Raw genomic sequence first — 1,759 nt, forward strand, 5'->3', positions numbered from 1 at the left:
CCGTGTCCCCTTCCCAAGTGATGCCACCGTGTCGCTGTCCCCGCAGGGCTGGGACCAAAGTGCACGGTGGCCTCACTTGGGAAGGGGACACGGTGCCCCCGGGGTCTCCGCGCGTCTTACGGGGTGGGAGCCCTGAGGGGACAGGGACAGGTGGCACCGCCCAGCCAGGCCACAAAGGCCACCCCGAGGCCACCCCGAGGCCACCGCGAGGCCACCGCGCACCTTGCTCGGAGCCCTGCGGGGAGTCGCCCATGGCGAGGCCGAGCTGTCCCCCGCCGAAGGAGGGGACAGTGACATGCGCGGGGGCCCTGGGGACACTGTAGAGCGCCTCGGCCACATCGGCCGCCCGCTTCAGCAGCACGTCCTGGGGACACGGCGGCGTCACCGAGCGGGGTGGCACCGCTTGGTGGCACCTCTGGGTGGCACCCGGCCGTGGCACCCACCGGCGTCACCCTCCAGGAGAGAGTCGCCTCACAGTGCCAGCCCTCGGTGTCACCCCACAGCGTCACCCCTCGGTGTCACCCTGCAGTGTCACCTCTCAGGGCCACCCTGCAGTGGCACTCCCCAGTGTCACCCCACAGTGTCAACCCACAGTGTCACCCCTCCGTGTCACCCCACAGCGTCACCCCTCGGTGTCACTCTTCGGTGTCGTCCCACGGAGTCACCCCTTGGTGTCACCCTTCAGTGTCACCTCTCAGTGCCACCCTGCAGTGGCACTCCCCAGTGTCACCCCACAGCGTCACCCCTCGGTGTCACCCTTCAGTGTCACCTCTCAGTGCCACCCTGCAGTGGCACTCCCCAGTGTCACCCCACAGTGTCACCCCTCCATGGTGCCCCACAGTGTCACCTCTCAGTGTCACCCCTTGATGCCACCTCACAGTGTCACCCCAAAGTGTCACCCTCCAGCACAGCATCACCCTTCAGTGTCACCCCAAAGTGTCACCCTCCAGCACAGCGTCACCCTTCAGTGTCACCCTTCAGTGTCACCCTCCAGCACAGCATCACTCTTCAGTGTCACCCTCCAGGACAGTGTCACCCTTCAGTGCCACCCCTCAGTGTCACCCTCCAGCACCGCATCACCCTTCAGTGTCACCCCTCGGTGTCACCCCTCAGTGTCACCCCACAGAGCAACCCCTTGGTGCCACCCTTCAGTGTCACCCCTCAGTGCCACCCACCAGCATCACCCTCCATCACGGTGTCACCCCTCGGTGTCACCCCTCAGTGCCATCCCACAGAGTAACCCCTTGGGGTCACCCTAAAGTGTCACCTCTCAGTGCCACCCCTCAACGGTGCCCCACAGTGTCACATCTTGGTGTCACCCCACAGTGTCACCCTCAGCATGACCCCACAGTGCCGCCCTTCAATGTCACCTCACGGTGTCACCCTTCGGTGTCACCCCACCACCTGGGGTGACCCCGGGATGGGCTGGGGGTGTCTGGGACTGTCCCAGCTCGTGTCATCTCCCGGGGCACCCATGGGCCCTGGTGTCCCCAGATGTGCCAGGGCTGGGAGTGGGGTGGGGGACAGGGACCCTCCAGATGTGGCAGGGGGGACCCGAGGGGGTTCCCAGGGTGGGGATCCCAAGGGGGTCCTGGGGGGAATTGAGGGTGGTCCCGGGGGGATTCTGGGGGTGCTGTGAGGGACTGGGGGGTCCTGGGGTGGGGGGGTCACGGGGGTGTCGCCGGGTGGGGGGTCCCCGAGGGCCCCCAGGGGGCCCCTGGGGGAGCGTTATCCCAGGGTGGGGGGTCCCAGAGGGGTC

General features: G+C 67.0%; 1 protein-coding gene across 1 annotated transcript in view; it reads right to left on the minus strand.

Moving 5' to 3' along the window:
• The window catches only part of LOC121660779 (transcription factor COE4-like), a gene marked incomplete at its 5' end in the record, with an annotated part of 7,582 nt that overhangs the window by 2,332 nt on the left and 3,491 nt on the right, over positions 1 to 1,759 (minus strand). The window contains 1 exon segment of the mRNA XM_042020237.1: positions 223 to 364. Within this exon segment, the coding sequence (XP_041876171.1) occupies positions 223 to 364 (142 nt within the window).

Source organism: Corvus kubaryi, unplaced genomic scaffold (assembly GCF_017639235.1).
Source record: "Corvus kubaryi isolate FWS band 111438036 unplaced genomic scaffold, C.kubaryi_AGA036_p1.0 36926, whole genome shotgun sequence".
Lineage (NCBI taxonomy): Eukaryota > Metazoa > Chordata > Aves > Passeriformes > Corvidae > Corvus > Corvus kubaryi.